The sequence below is a fragment of the Pelophylax lessonae genome (genome assembly GCF_965119305.1).
Source record: "Pelophylax lessonae genome assembly, chromosome: 10".
NCBI lineage: Eukaryota > Metazoa > Chordata > Amphibia > Anura > Ranidae > Pelophylax > Pelophylax lessonae.
In genome coordinates this window covers 13,045,742-13,065,012 of record NC_138777.1, presented here as the reverse complement: position 1 = coordinate 13,065,012, position 19,271 = coordinate 13,045,742, and the positions used below count along the sequence as shown (strand labels likewise).

At 46.4% G+C, this 19,271-nt stretch overlaps 1 protein-coding gene and 1 long non-coding RNA gene across 2 annotated transcripts in view; both read left to right on the top strand.

Annotated features, from left to right (window-relative positions):
- Positions 1–19,271, top strand: part of LOC309565378 — a 724,777-nt gene that overhangs the window by 170,007 nt on the left and 535,499 nt on the right. The window lies entirely within an intron of this gene.
- On the top strand, positions 5,316–7,115 carry RASSF10 (Ras association domain family member 10). The gene has a single exon (XM_082270830.1). The coding sequence runs from the start codon at positions 5,402–5,404 to the stop codon at positions 6,737–6,739; it is 1,338 nt and encodes a 445-aa protein (XP_082126956.1). The 5' UTR covers positions 5,316–5,401; the 3' UTR covers positions 6,740–7,115.

Genomic DNA, 19,271 nt, shown 5'->3' with positions numbered 1-19,271 from the left:
CCACCGAGCAGGAGGATGACAGCTCTGTCTCCGCTCTGTGTGCTGAGACAGAGCTGTCAGATCCACGCTCTCCTCTATGGGAGATCGGATGAGAACAGACCGCCTGTCCATTTTCATCCAAACTTATCCGATCCTCGAGACGGATGGAAAATAGGGTTTCCATCTATCCGGATTTCACGGACCGGATCGGATTGGATAGCAGCGGATGTCAGCGGACATGTCACTGCTGGCATCCGCTGCCCCATAGGGGTGCATGGAGCATTCAATCAGGTCCAAATGAAAAACTGACAGGGACCGGATCGGAAAGCCTGTGTGAAAGGGGCATTATGCTTTGGGAATTTCCATCTTAATTATGGACTGTTCACCAGGATGTGTATTCATCTGTACGGGATGCACTTTTGCCTTTTTTTTTAGCTTTATTCTTTTTTATTCTTTCTAATGTTTGTCACTAAATAAGACAAATTTGTATATGCTTGTTCATTCATATTTTATTTGTCCATATGTATGGATATATAGCGGGTGTCAGTGGAGATGTCACCACTGACATCCGCTGCTCTATAGGGATGACAGGGACTGGATTGGAAAGCCTGTGTGAAAGGGGCCTTTACATTCACACCGGAGAGTATTGTTTTCAGGCGTTTGTTTGGGCTTTTTTCAGGCATTTTTTCAGGCCTTTTTTGGGGGCTTTTTTCAGGCCTTTTTTTCAGGCTTTTATCGGGCCTTTTTTGAGGGCTTTTTCTGGCCTTTTTTTCTGGCTTTTTTCAGGCCTTTTTTTCTGGCTTTTTTCAGGCATTTTCCCCACTTCCGGGGAAACGGCGCCGCGGCGAAGTGAGGCCTTTTTTTTGGGGCTTTTTCAGGCCTTTTTTTCTGGCTTTTTTCAGGCATTTTTGGGATTTTTTCAGGCCTTTTTTGCAGGTGTTTGGAGGAAGGCATTGACATCTAACAAAAATGCTTGCAATCTGCTAAAAAAGGAGCTCATATACTTTTTTGAGTTTCAGGCGTTTTGCTTAAAGCGGAGTTTCACCCAAATGTGGAACTTCCACTTATTTGCTTTCTCCCCCCCCTTCCGGTGCCACATTTGGCACCTTTAAGGGGGGAACGGGTTCCTGTTTTTGACAGGTACCCTTCGCCTCTTCCCGGGAAACGGCGGCGCGGCAAAGTGAGGTCCCCTCCTCCTTCCCCCCGGCGCCGAGACAATCCGAATGCGCAGCACGCTTCGCGCATGCGCAGTAGTGACCTGCCCCATGAAGCCACAAGGCTTCACTGCCGGGTTCCCTGACCGGCAATGGCGGCGGCAGCACCCGACAGCTGATGGAAACATCGGCTGCGGTGCCGACATCGCTGGACTCCAGGACAGGTAAGTGTCCTAATATTACAATAAAAGTCAGCAGCTACAGTATGTATAGATGCTGAATTAAAATTTTTGGAGGGGGGGGGGGGGGCGGAACACTGCTTTAAGGAGACAAAGGCTCAGATGTGAGCAGGGGCCATTGAAATGAATGGGATTTTGCTTGTTGGGCGTTTTGAGACTTCAGAGATGAGCGTTTTACGAGCGGAGATACACTCAGGTGTGAAAGAGGCCTTTAAGTAGAAGTAAAATTCCCGCTAATGTTTGTACCTGTAGGTCCTGTAAATATCTCCTAAACTTGCACTGTTTAGGCGCATGCGCTCTGAAGGAGTGGCCAGGCCGCCCATGCCATTTCTTCAGAGCCCTGTGCAGTGACCGGCAGGTTCCGCACGCATGCGCGAGAGTGACATCAGTCCGAGGACCCGGAAGGAAGACGGGTGAAGAAGGATGCGGCCTCCAGCAGGGACGACGAGGGTTTCGTTTGCAGGTAAGTGTCACATAATGTGCTAGTATGCGATGCATACTAGCACATTGTGCCTTTACTTTGCAGGTAAGAAAAAAGCATTTATAATAAAAAAAAAAAACAGTTTACTTAGGCGCCTTTCACACGGGCTTTCCGATCCGGTCCCTGTCAGTTTTTCAGGCGGACCTGATCAGATGTTCCATGTACCCCTATGGGTGGTGACATCTCCGCTGACTCCTGCTGCTTATCCGATCCGATCCTGTCCGCGAAATCCAGACGGATGGAAAAAAGGGTCAGATTGGATAGAATCGGATGAGAACGGACAGGCGATCCATTTTCATCCGATCCCCCATAGAGGAGAGCGGGGATCTGACAGCTCCGTCTCTGCACACAGAGCGGACATGGACCTGTCATCTTCCTGCTCAGCAGGGATTGGCGGATCGATCCCCCTGCTGAGCAGAACGGAGTCCACCGGGCGGAAAGCCTGTGTGGAAGGACGCTAATAATAGAAATGTAATATTGTGATTCAGTATATAAGGTGAGTTTACTTCTAAAATAAATGTAAAATACAAGACTTGCGTGGGTGTAAGAAGATTTCTGCCGCTGCTTCATGTTCTGTCACATTAGGAAACCTATTGGAACACATAGCGGCTATGTTGGAACACATAGCAGAGATGTTGGAACGCATAGCGGCCATGTTGGAACGCATAGTGGCCATGTTGGAATGAGTGGCGGCCATGTTGGAACGCATGGCGGCCATGTTGGAACACATGGCGGCCATGTTGGAACGCATAGCGGTCATGTTGGAACGCATAGCGGCCATGTTGGAACACATAGCGACCATGTTGGAACGCATAGTGGCCAGGGCCATCTTACCGAATGGGCACACTGGGAAGTTGCCCGGGGGCCCCACTTGCCCGGGGCGCCCCACCTGCCCAGGGCCCCAGCCGCAGCCAAGCATTAGTCTAGATTCACGTGTGCATCCCGCCACCAAACTTAGCAGGTGGCAAATGCCTGTCGGCCCTGCGCTGCTGTCAGGCCACTTGGGCCGTGGAGGGGGGAGCCCACAACTGCAGGAATGCCGGTCCACCTCTACGGAAACAGGCACACACAGGACAGTTGAGTCGGACTCACCGGACCCAGCTGCCGAACTTGGAAGCTGTCATTAGCCTTGCACTGCTGTACCAATAAATATCGCCTTATCGATAATTTGCATTTTTATTCTCGTGGGTGGTTGTGTAGGCAGGGCCCCAGTGCACTGCATTGCCCGGGGGCCTATAATGGTCTTAAGATGGCACTGATAGTGGCCATGTTGGAACGCATAGTGGCCATGTTGGTAAGCAATTTCTGCTAAGAACGTCACTTCTGTTACATTTTCTGATGGGTAGCTGTATTGTGACAGGACACCGGCACCTCTAGTGTGGGCACCCGGTTGTGCGCACTGTGCATGCGCATCCTGAGTGGACAGGCAATCTTCTGGGACCTGCGATGTGTCCCAGAAGATTGCAGGGAGGGGGTGGAGAACTTCTGCTCAAGCCGCCTAGGCAGCCCGAGCGGAAGTGGGAGCGGGTACCTGTCATAACTAGGTACCCGCCCCCCCCCCCCCCCAATGTGCCATGACAGGGGGTCAGGAGGCCTTAAAGAGGAAGTAAACTCTTCCTTTTGTTTTTCCCCTGCAAAGTAAATGCATAATGTGCTAGTATGCATCGCATCGTAAAAATACCCCCGGGACAGTCAGGGCTGGTGCATTTCAGCAATGGATAGCCTCTGAACTGTCCCCAGTTTCACTTACCTTGTAGAAGAAATACTTACCTTGAAAATGTCTTTTCCAGCGCTGCCATCTCAGGTGTGGGGGCAACTGAAGCCGGAGCGTCCTCTTCGGTGTCGTCGGAGTCCCAGGATGCCCTGCACCGACCCCGCTCGTCACTTCCGGTGTAGGCGCATCATCCCTACACAGCTTCTGGGCATGCCCAGAAGCTGTTTAGCAGGGAACGACGCGCTTGTACCGGAAGTGACGAGCGGGGTCGGTGCAGGCACATTGACTCCTGGGAACGATGACGTTCAGCTCCCAGGAGTCAATGCAAGCCAGGAAGTGAGGGCGCGGGCCTCGGAAGAGGAAGGAAGGTAAGTATATTTTCTTCAAAAACAAGGTAAATCGTGATTATCCAATTCTTTTTCAGGTTACTTAGAGCAAGCGGAGGTCAAATTTTCATTTTGAGGCTGGAACTCCACTTTAAAGCGGAGTTCCAGCCATTTCACTCACCTGTCCAACGGTCCAGCGATGCGGCCGCCCGAAGCCTCGATCCTCTCCCTCGGCGCCGGCATCACTGCTGTGGGCACCCGGCTGTGACAGTTTGCGGCTTCACAGCCAGGTACCCACTGCACATGCGCGAGTCGCACTGCGCGTCTTGATTGGCCGGCAATCTTCTGGGACCTCTGACATGTCCCAGAAGATTGCAGGGAGGGAGGGGGAGAGGAGAACTTCTGTTCAGTGCGCCGCGGCGCTCCGAGCGGAAGTGGGAGCGGGTACCTGTCAAAACTAGGTACCCGCTCCCCCCCCCCAAAAAAAAATGACATGCCAAATGTGGCATGTCAGGGGGTTAGAACACCTAAAGCGGAAGTTCCATTTTTGGGTGGAACTCCGCTTTAAGTTAAATTTTCGGAACTTCGCTTTAAGATGGGGGGTGTTTTAACAAACCCCTCCCTGTGCGTTTTTACTACCCCTCAACCGCAAGCCTAAACAAGCCCTAATAGCAAATCCCCTAAGACATTATTCGAAGAGGCTCCAGCAACTTCCTTAAAGGAGAGAAACGCTAATCAAAGTACAAGTCTCTATCGGTCTGCCTATTGCGCTAAAAGATAAAAATAGATCATTGACTCCGAAATGTAAATTTCCCCCGACTAAGCACACAGAGTGCATTGCACACAGTCGGCGTAGCGAGCTCTCGGTGTATGCAGTGCGGTGGCCGGCCATGACTGCAGCAACTGAAGCTGAACACTGGGAATGCAATCTTTTCTATTTATATCCATGACTTTTTCTGGGCAGCAATCCCCTGCTTAGGTAGCTTGTAGGAAAAACTTTGAGAACAATTCATAGTTGTGTGTGTGTGTGTGCCTCTCTCAGCCCCTGGGTGGGGGGGGGAGTTGTTGGGGAGGGGGGTGGGGCCTGGAGGAGGAAGAAAAAAAAAAAAAAAAGCTTCAGACAGAGCTGGAAAAGCAGCATAGAGGCAAGTGCTGGCTTTGGTGTCATTGTGCTGCACAGGGAGGCGAGCGCTCCCTCACACAATGCTCTGCACAACCAAAAGCTGAGCAGAGACTCCGGTGTGTCTTCCAAAGAGAGCATCATGAGGTCCACTGTCAGAGGCTGCTGAAGGTGCGCTTTAAGACTTTGCCTGAGTGGACAGATCTTCACCTGAGTGGACAGATCATCACCTGAGTGGACAGATCTTCACCTGAGTGGACAGATCTTCACCTGAGTGGACAGATCTCCACCGTGCGCCGCCGTCCACTCCAGTGCTCACTTTCCGTTCCGCACTGCATGGATTTTAGTTCTGGTCTTCTGCACAAGTTGTGATCTTCTCTGAGCAGTCATGGAAAGCGAGGAAGAGTGGAAAATCTCGGTATGGCTGTGCCAGGAAGAGAAAATGGTTTCGGGGCTCACCAGACGCACCACCTGTGCCGATGTGGTTAAAGTCCTGCTTGAGGACCACAACCAGAAGCAGCCTGAAGAAGGGTCCATGCTCCTGGGGCCTCCTCACTTTTATTGCATAGTGGAAAAGTGGAGGGGGTTCGAGAGGATACTTCCCAACAAAACTAAAATATTAAGACTTTGGACAGCCTGGGGAGAGGAGCAGGAGAACGTCAGGTTTGTGCTAGTTCGGAACGAAGCCTCGCTGCCTAATATAGGTCCCAGGAGCGCCGAAGCCAAGGTGGTCCTTAGCAGGGATAGCCCATGTCCTTTCAGAGGAACGTCAAAGCCCACGGCGGCGTTGACCCAAGAAAGGCAGCGCAGGGTGGTGAGAAAGGCTTTCCGAAAGCTGGCCAAGATGAACAAGAAGCGGAAGGAGAGTTTATCCAAAGAGTCCAGCGCCGTGGAGAAGATGGAAACGCTGGTCCATCTGGTCCTCTCCCAGGATCACACCATGCGTCAGCAGGTGCAGCGGATCAAGGATCTGGACAGAGACATAGATAGGTATGAGGCTAAAATCCATTTTGACAGGATGAAAAGGCACGGTGTTAACTACGTCCAGGACACTTACCTGGTCGGGGTGGTCCCCGAAAAGGCTTGCGACAGCAGTAAAGAAGACAAAGGTTCTTCAGACCAGCTTTTTGTTGACTTTGAGGACTATGCTCAGCAATGCGAGGGGGTCTTATTACTGCAAGATCAAATAACGCAGCAGGAGGCATTGATCGAGCAGATTACTTCCCAAATCCAAGAGGAGCTAAACAAAAGGTGGATGGACCGGCGTCAAGAGGAACTGTCCTCAAAAGACCAGGACACGGACTCTAGCAGCGGGGACCTGGCGGATTGTGAAAACGAACTCTTCCTGGAGCAAGAACGGGTTAAAACGGAGCTCAGTACCAGTCTCTACATAGGACTGAGGTTGAACACCGACCTGGAGGCTGTCAAGGCTGATTTGGAGTACACCCAAGAAGTGTGGGACGAGAAGGAGAAGGAACTGCAAAGCCTTTTGGAGGGTCTGAGTGCCATGGAACTCTCTGAACCTCAGGAGGGCTCTGAGGAGCTCAGTCCAGGGTGCTCCCAAGTCGTAGAGAGGAGCTCTGTGGACAGTCCAAAAGTTTGGGTGGAGAAAGAGGTGGAAAGGTGTACAAACTGCGAAGGGAACGATGAAGACTCAGACACGGGATTAAGTTCCATGCATAGCCAAGACTCGGATTCTGCACAAGTCTGTGAATCTTTGGTATAGATAGTTCTGTTGATGCCTCTGGGGGCACGGGATGGGGGGGGAGGGGACACAAGTGCTATTTAATAATTCCTGTTGTTGGAAGGTCCATCTTGGCATTTATATCAAACAGATTACAGTCCTACGTGAACTTTCCAATGTTTAACTGTTTTTCTATTTGCACATCACTGGCAAAGCCCATTCGAAACTTTGGGAACTCTTCCCCTGGAATGTAAAGGTTTATTTTATAGTCGGACTGTAACCTTTCTATATTATTTGCGCAGTATAATGCACATAAAAAAAACACACACAGGAAAATAATTCTCCTGGCTTGACAACCCTAGAAACCCCTAGGTACAGTTTGTAAGCTTATTTTTTTAAATAAATATTTGCTAAATGATGATTTAGCGCACTTTATGTTTATTTTAATGTCTTTTTATTTAATTTTATTTTTTTATATGATAATATTTATTAAGATAGAAAAGTAACGACAGAAAAACGACAGAGTAGTCCATTGAGCCTGCCCGTTTTTTTTTTTTTATTATGGTTTTGTTTTTTTTTTGTTTGTTTCGTTTTTGTTTTTTTTTTTATTATATGATTATATTTATTAAGATAGACAAGTGATGGCAGAAAAAATACAGAGTAGTCCATTGAGCCTGCCTTTTCTTTTTTTTTTTTTTGTTTGTTTTGTTTTTTTTTCTTTTTATTATATGAGTATATTTATTAAGATAGACAAGTGATGGCAGAAAAACGACAGAGTAGTCCATTGAGCCTGCCCATTTTTTTATTTTTTATTAATTTTTTTTTTTTTTTATGATTATATTTATTAAGATAGACAAGTGATGGCAGAAAAACGTCAGAGTAGTCCATTGAGTCTGCCCGTTTTTTCTTTTTTTTTTTGTTTGTTTGTTATGTTTTTTTTTTGTTTTTTTTTTTTGTTTTTTTTTTATTATATGATTATATTTATTAAGATAGGCAAGTGATGGCAGAAAAAAGACATAGTAGTCCATTGAGCCTGCCTTTTCTTTTTTTTTTTTGTTTGTTTGTTTTGTTTTTTTGTTTTTTTTTTTATTTTTTTTATTATATGAGTATATTTATTAAGATAGTCAAGTGATGGCAGAAAAACGACAGAGTAGTCCATTGAGCCTGCCCGTTTTTTTTTTTTTATTATTGTTTTGTTTTTTTTGTTTTTTTTGTTTGTTTTTTTTTTATTATATGAGTATATTTATTAAGATAGACAAGTGACGGCAGAAAAAAGACAAAGTAGTCCATTGAGCCTGCTGGTTTTTTTTTTTTTTTTTATTATTTTGTTTTTTCGTTTGTTTTGTTTTTGTTTTCTTTTTTTTATATGATTAAATTTATTAAGACAGAAAAGTGACGGCAGAAAAAAGACAGAGTAGTGCATTGAGCCTGCCCATTTTTTTTTTTGTTTATTTGTTTTGTTTTGTTTTTTTGTTGGCTTTTTTTTGTATTTTTTTTGTTATTTTTATGCCTGAGTATATATCTATGTTTGTAAGATCAATGTAAATAAGAAACTTTATGTGCACTGCCAACCACTTGCCAGCCCAGTCAAAGGAAAAAAAAAAAAAAAGAGCTTTGGTTACAAGTCATGTTAGTTCCTAAGTTACGAGCTGTGTTTGTTCCAGCGATCTGAGCAGACAATGCCGTTCTTCATCCGCTGTTTATTACTCCCCGTACTTAGCGATTTTATTGTAGAAGTGGCAGTGCGGCAGCTGTACGACTTCATGTAATGACCCCCCCCCCCTATAATAAGGATTTAGGCTCCATTCACACTTGTGCGACTCCAAAGTCGTGTGATTTTTCCATTGTGACTTTGATGCAACTTTAGATAGGAGTGACTTTGGCTTTGACTGTTGCACAACTGTCACATTGATATCATTAAGATGTGACTTTAATGCAACTCTAGATGGGTGCGACTTTGGCTTTGACTGTCGCATTGATAGCATTAGGATGTGACTTTAATGTAACTTTAGATGGGTGCGACTTTGGCTTTGACTGTTGCACAACTGTCGCATTAAGCTGTGACTTAAATGCAACTCTATATGGGTGCGACTTTGGCTTTGACTGTCGCATTGATATCATTAGGATGTGACTTTAATGCAACTTTAGATGGGTGCGACTTTGGCTTTGATTGTTGCACAACTGTCGCATTGAGCTGTGACTTTAATGCAACTCTATATGGGTGCGACTTTGGCTTTGACTGTCGCATTGATATCATTAAGATGTGACTTTGATGCAACTCTAGATGGGAGCGACTTTGGCTTTGACTGACGCATTGATATCATTAAGATGTGACTTTAATGCAACTCTAGATGGGTGCGACTTTGGCTTTGACTGTCGCATTGATATCATTAGGATGTGACTGTAATGCAACTCTAGATGGGTGCGACTTTGGCTTTGACTGTCGCATTGATATCATTAGGATGTGACTTTAATGCAACTCTAGATGGGTGCGACTTTGGCTTTGATTGTCGCATTGATATCATTAAGATGTGACTTTAATGCAACTTTAGGTGGGTGCGACTTTGGCTTTGACTGTCGCATTGATATCATTAAGATGTGACTTTAATGCAACTTTAGGTGGGTGCGACTTTGGCTTTGACTGTTGCACAACTGTCGCATTGATACCATTAAGATGTGACTTTAATGCAACTTTAGATGGGTGCGACTTGGGCTTTGACTGTCGCATTGATATCATTAAGCTGTGACTTTAATGCAACTTTAGATGGGTGCGACTTTGGCTTTGACTGTTGCACAACTGTAGCATTGATATCATTAAGCTGTGACTTTAATGCAACTCTATATAAGTGCGACTTTGGCACAACTGTTGCATTGATATAATTTAGATGTGACTTTAATGCAACTTTAGGTGGGTGCGACTTTTGCTTTGACTGTGGCATTGATATCATTAAGCTGTGACTTTAATGCAACTCTATATGGATGCGACTTTGGCACAACTGTCGCATTAATACAATTAAGATGCGACTTTCATGCAACTTTCGAGCGTTCACTTTGCAGTCTATGGAACTCAAGTCGCATGAAAGTAGTGCAGGAACCTTTTTACTGCGACTTTAAGTTGTATAGATTTGAATAGCTTCCATTGAAATACATGGACTGCGACTTGGTACGAGACTTTGTGTCAAAAGTCGCATGACCAGTCTCACAAGTGTGCGATGAGCCAAAGACTGGGCTCACACATATGTGGCTGCGATTTCTGTGTGCGGCAGTCCGGTGCGGTTCTCTTCACCAGTTCATGTGCGATTTCAGGTGAATATTTTTTAGCTGAAATCGCACCTGAACCGGACCCAAAATTGCACAGGAATCTTTTTAAAACCGCATGTGTGAACCGACTCCATTGAAACCCGGTCCGATTCACATGTTATGCGAATCAGATGCAGTCAAAAACGCACCTGAATCAGACACAAAATTGCACAGGACCCTTTTTAACCACTTCTGGACCGGAAGGATTTGCCCCCTTAATGACCAGGCCATTTTTCGCGATTCGGCACTGCGTTACTTTAACGGACAATTGCGCGGTCGTGTGACGCCGTACCCAAATAAAATTGATGTCTTTTATTTCCCACAAACAGAGCTTTCTTTTGGTGGTATTTGATCACCTGTGCGATTTTTATTTTTTGCGCTATAAACAAAAAAAGAGCGACAATTCTGAAAAAAAATCAATATTTTTCACATTCTGCTATATAACATTCTCAAAAAAAAAAAAAAATTTAAATCTAATTTTTTAACATTTAAGGCTAATTTGTTTTCTGCTACATATTTTTGTTAAGAAAAAAAAAAAAATCGCAATAAGAATATTTTGATTGGTTTGCACAAAATGTATTGCGTCTACTAACTATGGGAAAGATTTATGTCATTTTTATTTATTTTTTTACTAGTAATGGCGGCGATCTGCGATTTTTAGCGGGACTGCGACATTGCGACGGACAGATCGGACCCCTAACTGACATTTTTTACACTTTTGGGGGTACCAGTGACATTACTGCAGTAATCAGTGCTATAAATATGCACTGTTACTGCAATTACACTGGCAGGGAAGGGGTTAACACTGTGGGTGATCAAAGGGTTAAATGTGAGCCTAGGGGAGTGTTTCTAACTATATGGGGGAGGGGCTTGTGAAATGATCATAGAGACCTGTGATCCAATATAGAAGGATCACAGGCTCTCTGTGATCATTCCAGAGAGAACGGTCAGCTGTGTTTACTGTCATTATTACAGTAACAGTGTATATTTTTAGCACTGATTACTGTAGTAATGTCACTGGTCCCCCCAAAAGTGTCAAAAAAGTCAGTTAGGGGTCCGATCTGTCCGCCACAATGTCACAGTCCCGCAAAAAATCGCAGATCACCGCCATTACTAGTAAATAAAAATGGCAGATCATAGTTATCACACTGCCATATGCGATACGTTGGGGTTGTCAAAAGTTAACAACACCCCCCCAGATCAGATAGCATATCGCAGTGCGATCTGAGAGTTTGCACAGAATCGGATCGCACTAGTGTGAACCACCATGCGATCCGATTCTGCGGCGGACCAAAAAAAGGGTCCTGTGCGAGTTTCAGTGCGACTGCCGTGCGAATTCAGCCATACAAACTGTATGGCTAAATTTGCACCGCACAGAGATCACATGTGATTCGGAGCGCACTGCTCCTAACATGCGATCTCTGTGATCGCATACATGTGAACCGGTACTTAGGCCCGATTCACACCTATGCATTTTTTAGCGCTTTTTACAGAAATGCACTACAGTCCATCTCACATGGTTTCCTATGGGACGCGTTCTGTAGTGCAAGGCCTCTTTCACACGGGCGGTGCGCCCAACGGAGTGCGTTCTGCTCAGCGGGGGATTGATCCGCCGATCCCCCGCTGAGCAGACAGAACAGCTCCATCTCCGCTGTGTGTGCAGAGAAGGATCTGTCAGATCCCCGCTGTCCTCTATGGGAGATCGGATGAGAACAGACCGCCTGTCCATTCTCATCCGATCCTATCCTCCAGACGGATGGAAAATAGGGTTTCCCTCCGTCTGAATTTCACGGACCGGATTGGATCAGATAGCAGCGGGTGTCAGTGGAGATGTCACCGCTAACATCCGCTGCCCCATAGGGATGAATGGAGCATCCGATCAGATCCGCCTGAAAAACTGACAGGCGGATCGTATCGGATCGACCGCGTGAAAGGGGCCCAAATCTAAAAGGGCTCTTTCACATGGTCCGCCTCCGTAGGCGGATCAGTGCTGCTCAGCAGGGGATCATAAACACAGATCCCCGCTGAGCAGGAAGGTGACAGCCCCGTCTCCGCTCTGTGTGCATAGTTGCCAACATTTGAAAAAAATTTCCAGGGACACTTTGCAGCACAGTTATTAATTACTTACCACACCCACTTCCCCCTGAAGATCCGCCCACTCCACATAATGAATCTCCGCCTACTTATCATCAGATTATAGGGTCTACTCAATATAGAGTACTACAGGAAATTAAGGCTACGTTTCCACTATTGCGGCTACAAAGTCGCGCTACTTCTAGTGCGACTTTGTAGTGCCACCTGTTTGCGGCTACTTCTGGGGACTTCAGTGCGACTTCCTTCTATGAGGGACAAGTCGCATTGAAGTCACCCAAAAAGTAGTGCAAAACCCTTTTTTCAAGTCGCTGCGACTCAAGTCGCAGCAGTTAGAACGGGCCTCATTGTAAACAATGGGTTTTTGACTTGACATGGGACTTGACATGTGTCAAGCCGCACAACAAGTCGCAATAGTGGAAACGGAGCCTAAAAAGGGAATTTCAAACTTAAGGCCAAAGTAGCAGAGTTGGAATAATTATCCCATTCAGCTGCACTACTTCTGCATAACCCTAAGGGCTCTTTCACACGGGCGTTCCTTTTTTTTTTGCCCGATCAGGTCCTTTTTTTTTTTTTTTTGTAACGGACACGGATGACACTTGTGTCATCCGGTCCGTATGTCCGTTTTTCATCCCATCCGTTTGCGGATGAAAAACTGACATAATGCATGTCTATGTAAATACGGATGTCTGCGGATGACACCACTGACATCCGTTTTTGCTTCAGTTCCGTTTTTTGAAAGGAAGAAAAAATAGGGTTCTCCTCCGTTCAAAAAAACTTAACTGAACTGAACTGAACTGACAAAAAACGGATGTCAGAGGATGATCATCCGATGACATCCGTATTTACATAGAGATACATTATGTCCGTTTTTCATCCGCAAACGGATGGGATGAAAAACGGACATACGGAACGCCCGTGTGAAAGAGCCCTAAGGGCTCTTTCACACGGGCGGTCCGATCAGATCCGCCTGTCAGTTTTTTAGGTGGATCTGATCGGATCCTCCATGCAGCTCTATGGGGCAGCGGGTGTCAGCGGAGGTCACCTCCGCTGACACCCGCTGCCATCTGCATCCGATCCTGTGCTGAAATCTGGACGGATGGAAACCCTATTTTTCCATCCGTTCAGTAATCGGAGCGGAGCGGATCTGATGAGAGCGGACAAGCGGTCCGCTCTCCTCCGATCCCCCATAGAGGGCAGCGGGTGCTGAGACACCTCCCTCTCCGCTCTGCAAGCGGAGACGGAGCTGTCATCCGCCCGGCTCAGCGGGGATCGCGGATCGATCCCCGCTGAGCAACACGGATCCGCCTGCGGAGGCGGACCGTGTGAAAGAAGCCTAAGGCTCCGTTCACATTATAGCGTATGGATCACGGGCAGAACCGCCGCGGTTCCACCCACGATCCGGAGATTATTGCAAATCGCGGGACGCCTGTGCGTATAGACCCCCAAACCCTGTTGCCGTGATTTCCGCCTGCCGAATCGCGGTAACATCGCGCCAAAAAAATTTGCGTCCCGCAATTTTTTTTGCGCGATGTTACCGCGATTCGGCAGGCGGAAATCGCGGCAACATCGCTCAGCATTTGGGGGTCTATTGCAAATCAACGGGCAACGCACACAGGCGTCCCGCGATTTGCAATAATCTCCGGATCGCGGGCGGAACCGCGGCGGTTCTGCCCGTGATCCATACGCTATAATGTGAACGGAGCCTTAGTGCCGGTTCACACTGATCCGACTTGTCAGACGACTTGGTCGCCTGACAAGTAGCTTCCAATGCTGCGCAATGGAACCGTTCTAATCAGAGCGACTCAAGTCGCTCCGACTTAGAAAAAGGTTCCTGCACTATTTTTTTGCAAAGTCGGAGCGACTTGCATTGACTTCCATTATGAGAAGTTGTTGCAAGCCGCGCCGAAGTTGCGCTGCACGGGCGACTTCATTAGTCGCCCGAATTTGGGGCGACTTCGAGTCGGATCAGTGTGAACCGACACTTACAGGCAGCCTAATTAACAGGCGCTTCCAGGAACAATGTAAATTACCCGGGACAGGCTCCTATTTGCAGGGAAGTGTCCCGGGACAGTTGGCAAGTATGTGTGTGCGCTCTGTGTGCGGAGAGGGAGGTGTCAGAGCCCCATGCATCTCAATGGGGGAATTGGATGAGAACAGACCGCCTGTCCGCTCTCATCCAATTACATCCGATCCGATCCCCTGGACGAGTGGAAATTAGGGTTTCCATCCCTTCGGATTTCACGGACAGGATCGGATGCGGATGGCACCGATGACATCCGCAGCTCCATAGGGATGCATGGAGGATCCAATCAGATCCACCTGAAAAACTGACATGCAAAGCTGATTGGAGCGTTCGTGTGGAAGGACCCTAAAATGCAAAAAGCACTAAAAATGCATGGCTGTGAATCAGGCTTAATTGTCAAAGCTAAATTGAACAAGCAGAAGTAAGAAGCTGATTGGCTGCCATGCACAGCTGCACCAGATTTTGCGCTCTCCAGTTTTAGTCGCTCAGCTCCAATGTGATGATCCTGAAGACCAATTGAAACATTTTTTTTTTTCTGAACTCAGAATGAGTGTTGAGTGAAGAGCGTCGCTCCCTACACAGGTTCCGGTTACCAGTATCCCTCTTTACATGCGCGGATTCCATGTGTAATGGTTTAGTGTTACTCCCGCCGTCATGTTCAGGCGCATCCTTTGCTTCCTGAGAAAAATGAAAATAAGATTTGTAGATGAATACGCGAAAAGTTTCAGAACTCAGGAAGAAACAGCCAGCCGGCTGCTGATTCAGCACAAATTCTAAAAGTAGTCCGGAGATTTTTATTTTTTTTCACAGGTGCTAACAGGTGCTAATTTTTACTTGAAATCGCACCTAAGCCGGACTGAAAAACGCAGAGGACTCTTTAACCACTTAAGCCCCGGAGGATTTGGCTGCTCAAAGACCAGGCCCTATTTTGCGATTCGGCATTGCGTTACTGTAACTGACAATGGCGCGGTCGTGCGATGCTGTACTCAGATTAAATTTAGGTCCTTTTTTCCCCACAAACAGAGCTTTCTTTTGGTGGTATTTGATCACCTGTGCAATTTTTACTTTTTGCGCTATAAACAAAAAGAGAGCGACAATTTTGAAAAAATAACAATATTTTTCATATTTTTTATATGAAATTCTCAAAAAAAAATGTAAAAATCTAAATTTTTTTTAACATTTTAGGGCAATTTGTATTCTGCTACATATTTTTGGTAAAAAAAATCCCAATAAGCATATTTTTAATTAGTTTGTGCAAAAGTTATTGCGTTTACTAACTAAAGCCCCGTACACACGTACCGATCGTCGGCCGACCGATCGGCCGTCTTTTGTCCAGGGCTGTCGTGTCTGTTGAAAACTGCTAAAGACTGCACATGAATTTTGTCGGCCAACAACAGCCGACTGCAGAAGTGATGTCATGTGATGGTTAACTTTCCTTGTCTTTTTTCTTTTCTGAGCATGCCCAGTCTTGCAAATCTGCTGTCTGTCAGCCGAATTCTGTACTGACTGGCGAACAATCGGCCATTCTGGTGTCGGCCTACAAAAATTTTAATGCTTGCACGACAGATTCTGTTCGGCCGAAAGTGCGCTGTCGGCTGTCGGAAGCATCATACTAACAAGCCGACAATCGGCCGACAATCTGCACGTGTGTACGGGCCTTTAGGGAAAGATTGTTGTCTTTTTTTTTTAACTAGTAATGGCAGCGATCTGCGATTTTTTTTTTTATTTATTTTTTTTTATTTTTTTTGCGGGACTGTGACATTGCGGTGGACAGATCGGACCCCTGACTGACATTTTTGACACTTTTGGGGGTACCAGTGACATTACTACAGTAATCAGTGCTATACATATGCACTGTTACTGTAAAAATGACACTGGCAGGGAAGGGGTTAACTTTATTGGTGATCAAGGGGTTAAGTGTGTCCCTAGGGGCGTGATTCTAACTGTCAGGGGGCGTGGCTTGTTAGATCATCACAGAGAGATACGATCCTACATAGCAGGATCACATAGCCTCAGTGATGATCTAAGGGAGAATGACAGGCGGCTGTGCTTACATCAGCCGTCTGTCTTTCTCCCTCTCCTGAGGCGAGATCGCGAGGGGCCGGCGGACATCGGAGCCGCCGGTCACACACGCGGGGAAGGCAGGGAACGAGCAGGGGGCGGGAGCGCGCCGCCGGCAGCGCGTGCTCGCCCCCTACAGGCTCGTCGGCGAGTGACGTACCCATACGTCACTTTGCCCAGGAGAGGCTGACTGCCGCAGTATATAGTCGTGCGGCAGTCGGCAAGTGGTTAAAAACAAACCGCGGCCGACCCGCAGATGTGTGAACTGGCTCCATAGAGAAGGCTGCCGGTGTTCTGCCGAAAACTCCCAACTTGCCGAATTCTCCGACGACGTTACTTTGGGTGAGTGTACAGCAGAAATAATTGGAGATTTCCACCACTTGGGGTTTTCACAGAACACCGGCAGCCTTTACTGTCCAATAGATGCTATAATTTGTGCAGATTGATAATCCGCCGGGCCGCCTCCAAATGTGGCGTGTCAGGGGGACAGGAGTATTTAACCACTTAAGCCCCGGAGGATTTGGCTGCTAAAGGACCAGGGGTTTTTTTGCGATTTTTTACTGCGTGACTTTAACGGACAATTGCGCGGTCGTGCGACGCTGTACCTAAACGAATTTGACGTCCTTTTTTTCCCACAAACAGAGCTTTCTTTTGGTGGTATTTGATCACCTGTGCGATTTTTTGATCACGCGCTATAAACAAAAAAAGAGCGTAAATTTTGCAAAAATAACAATATTTTTCACATTTTTTTATATGAAATTCCCCAAAAAAATGTAAAAATCCAAATTTTTTAACATTTTTCGGCCAATTTGTTTTATGCTACCTATGTTTGGTAAAAAAAATCGCAAAAAGCGTATTTTGATTGGTTTGCGCAAAAGTTATTGCGTTTACTAACAAAGGGAAAGATTTTTGTCATTTTTGGTTTTTTTTTTTAACGCGTAATGGCGGCGATCTGCGATTTTTTTTTTGGTACTGCGACATTGCGGCGGACAGATCGGACCCTTGACTGACATTTTTTACACTTTTGGGGTACCAGTGACATTACTGCAGTAATCAGTGCTATATATATGCACTGTTACTGCAAAAATGACACTGGCAGGAAAGGGGTTAACTTTATTGGACAGGGAGGGGTTAAGTGTGTCCTAGGGGCGTGATTCTAACTGTGCAGGGACATTGCTATTGGTGTAAAAGCAAAGATCAACAGTTCTACATAGTAGAACGGACAGATCTTCACTTTTACACAGGGAGAACTGACAGGCAGCTTGTTTACACAAGCCGCTCTGTCTTTCTCCCTTCACAGGAGCGATCGTAGTGTGACTGGCGGACATCGAGTCCGCCGGTCACACGCACTGACTTGTCTGTGAACGAGCCACGGCGGGCGCGCGCCCGCCCGCAATAGGCTCGCAAGTCAGTGACAGGCGAGTGACGTATCAATACGTCATTCTGCCTGGCCGGGGCTGACCGCCGCAGTATATAGTCGTGCGGCGGTCGGCAACCGGTTAAAGTGGAAGTTCCACTTTTGGGTGGAGCTCCGCTTTAAGGCTGGGTCCACACACGTGAATTGGATGCAGGTTTCCCCGGATCCAAATTTACATATGTCCTGCTCCCAATAGAGCCGGTTCACACATGTCCAGAGAGGCCGCAGTCCAGATAGAAAAATGGTCCGCTGCGTCTTTTGGGTTCGTTTCAGGTGTGAATTCAGGTTAAAATTTGCACCTAAACCGGTGTACAGGAGCACCCTGGACCCCAGGCACAAACCCTTGGCCGCGCATGTGTGAACCGGCCTTAAGTCCCGGTTCACGTTTGTGCTTTGCGGGAACGCTGCGAATAAACAGCGTGTTCCCGCATCGCATCCACACCCCTGGCAGTTCACACTGCCATATACGATACGCAGGGGGTGTTAATTAAAAGTTAACGACACCCCCAGTTGAGATTGCATATCGCAGCGCGATCTGCAAGTTCACACAGAATCAGATCGCACTAGTGTGAACCACCATGCGATCCGATTCTGCTGTGGACTAAAAAAAGGGCCCTCTACGTGTTCAGTGCGATTGTGGTGCGAATTCAGCCATACAAACTGTATGGCTGAAATTTGCACCGCACAGAGATTGCATGTAATTTAGGAGCAGTGCGCTCCGAATTACATGCGTTCTCTGTGATCGCATAAATGTAAACCGGCCACTTTTGGTGAGAAGAAAACATTCCCCTCTGGGTGATCTCTGTACATTGCAGGGATTATAACAAACTTTGTTGCAGATTCCTAACATTTGTTATTCTGAAGAAATCATTGTTTGTTCCTCTGTGCTGAGTGGGTCTAATGGGAGTGGTTTCATAATTATCTATCAGCTGTGCAGGTGCAGGGCTCTAATGATGAAATCTGCTGGGCCTGCATCCCTTTAGACGTGTTCCTATTGGGAGAATCTCACCAAAAATGACATTTATGTTGCAGGGGATGCCAGAAATCTGACTTGTATCTTAGTGCAGACTTCTGGGAAAATTGGTGAGCCAATCACACAAGCAGGAAATTATGTGTCTGGGGGTGTGGTCAGTATACATTCTGTGTACAGAACACCTCCAGGCGGCCATATTGTATTTTACAGAAAATTACAGCGGCTGCAGATAGAAAAGGAAAGATAATTTTTAATAACATTCAATTACAATATGATTTGTGTCACAATTGTATACACTATATTGTTTTTTCTTTATTTGCTATTCTTTTGCCCCACGGAAGTGGAGTTACCCTATAAGATAAAGATTCTGACTTTACAACCCCTTTATATCATGTAGATATGATTGGTTATCATTGGAAAACATGGGGAACGACTTGTCATGCAACTTTGATGCCCAATGTCACATGACAAGTCATACAAGTGTGAATGGAGCCTTAAACCCTGAAATATTTTATTTTTTTTCCCCCCGTGTGTTTATTTTAATTCGCCTAAAGTGGGCCAAACGCCGTTAGATTTTTATGTGATGTAGAAAAATCGTTCCTCCAGAACATTCTTTCTTGCCATCGTCAAGTCAACTCATTTTGCTGTAAAGCCCATAAAATTGCGTCCTGACCTGTTCTCTGAATGGAATTCCAGAGGTTGTACA

Excerpts from the sequence above, each read along its gene's own strand:
- RASSF10 (XM_082270830.1), top strand. The coding sequence starts at position 5,402 with ATGGAAAGCGAGGAAGAGTGGAAAATCTCGGTATGGCTGTGCCAGGAA.